The sequence below is a fragment of the Lepus europaeus genome, chromosome X, assembly GCF_033115175.1.
Source record: "Lepus europaeus isolate LE1 chromosome X, mLepTim1.pri, whole genome shotgun sequence".
NCBI lineage: Eukaryota > Metazoa > Chordata > Mammalia > Lagomorpha > Leporidae > Lepus > Lepus europaeus.
Genome location: NC_084850.1, coordinates 19,429,533 through 19,431,223, shown reverse-complemented (window position 1 = coordinate 19,431,223; position 1,691 = coordinate 19,429,533). Strand labels below are relative to the sequence as shown.

The 1,691-nt window shown below is 39.9% G+C and overlaps 1 protein-coding gene across 1 annotated transcript; it reads right to left on the bottom strand.

Moving 5' to 3' along the window:
- Positions 1-850: 850 nt before the first annotated feature.
- LOC133753747 (PRELI domain containing protein 3B-like) lies at positions 851-1,384 on the bottom strand. Its single transcript, XM_062184459.1, has one exon. The coding sequence runs from the start codon at positions 1,367-1,369 to the stop codon at positions 851-853; it is 519 nt and encodes a 172-aa protein (XP_062040443.1). The 5' UTR covers positions 1,370-1,384.
- Between the last annotated feature and the right edge of the window lie 307 nt (positions 1,385-1,691).

Here is a 1,691-nt window from a genome sequence, read left to right as displayed (position 1 = left end):
TGTGATGCTGACATCCCATATGGGCACTGCTTTGAGTCCTAGCTGCTCCACTTCTAATCCAGCTGCCTGATAATGTGCCTGGGAAACAGTAGAGGATGCCCCAAATGTTTGTGCCCTTGCCACCCATGTGGGAGACCTGGAAGAAGCTCCTGGCTCCTGGTTTTGGAACAGCCCAGACCTCACCATTGCAGATCAGTTTATGTGAAAACTTTTTTGCCTCTTCCTCTCTCTCTGTAGGTCTACCTTTCAGATAAATACATACATAACTTTTTTTCCAAGGAAGGGAGTACCTTTACTAAGTTAGAAAACTTTGGCAAATCAATACAGTACTCTTTAATGTAACACAATCATATTTTTTGTTGGACTCATATATTCTTATAGTGCTATGTTCACTCCAAAAATATCATTTAAGTACCAAATCAAAACACTGCTTTTTTTAACATAGCAAGTTATTTTATACAAATTAATGTCTTTTGAAACTGTACAGTTTCTCCTTTTACAGTGAATTCCCTCATGCAAGCTGTTGAATTCTACGGCAGCAGCACATGGTCCATTCTGAAGAGGAGGCTCTGTTTTATTCTGGGATTGGTCCAAAGCCAGGTAGATTCCCAGTGTATGAAAAGCTTTCAGTTCTACCTCTGGGGAATTCAGATACCCATTTCAGACAATACTAACTTCAGATGATCCTTCTGATTTACAAGCCCTGCATATTTTTATTTTATCAAAAGTCACATAGTCTTACTCCAGTTTATTTAAAAAAATTCTACCTAAAATATAGTTGTATTTTTTTCAATAACAAATAAATACATTGGCCTGAAGAACTGGGGGCCTGATGGAGAACAGACGGCTGTCATTTCTCTACAAAGGCCTCCGCTGTCGGTGTCCTTATGCTTCCTCTTGCCGACGCTGACAGTTCTTCAATCTCAGCATTTAATTTATGTATTAACCACTCCATTGCTTCTCGGCCTTTATTAGCATTTGAAGATGTCGTACTTGCCAGCAATCCTCCAAGGTAGCTGCTGAGGCTGACTCCTTTCACAGTGATTCTTGCTTCTTGAATTACAGCAGTTTTTTCTGGGTTCTGAGGATATGGTTTGTATATGAGTCTCTCATCTACTGAAATTGTATTTGTAAATGAAGTACTAGTATATTTGTGTTCCATCGTTCTCTCTACAGGATCAACTACAGAATGTTCTTGCACATATGTTTTGGTTCTTGCTGCACCAATAAGAGACATCATGATGGAGGGCAGGCCCCACTCGGTGTTGAAGAGCCTGTGGCTGTGCAGCTTTCCAGAGGGGTCTACGTGTCTGTCCAGCACATCCATTCCAACCACACGTGGGTTCATTGGATTTGGGTGCTTTTGCATTGCAGCTGTTATAATGGTTGCCCATGGGTGGCTACTCAAAGACATGTTCTGTGGTCCAGATCTTCTTGGTGCTGGTGGACCATATGTTATCCAGGAAGCACTAGGGGACAAGGAAGCAAAGAGGCTACCAATACCTACATATTTTTAAAAAGAACTGTTTATATATATATATATATATATATGTGTGTGTGTGTGTGTGTGTGTGTACATATGTATATATCAGCTATATTTGGATGCACCACTAGATGGTACAAAAACCTAGGTTTCTGGTAATGATTCATTCATTTTGAAGGTAACAATAGAGTATTTAACTTGATATACT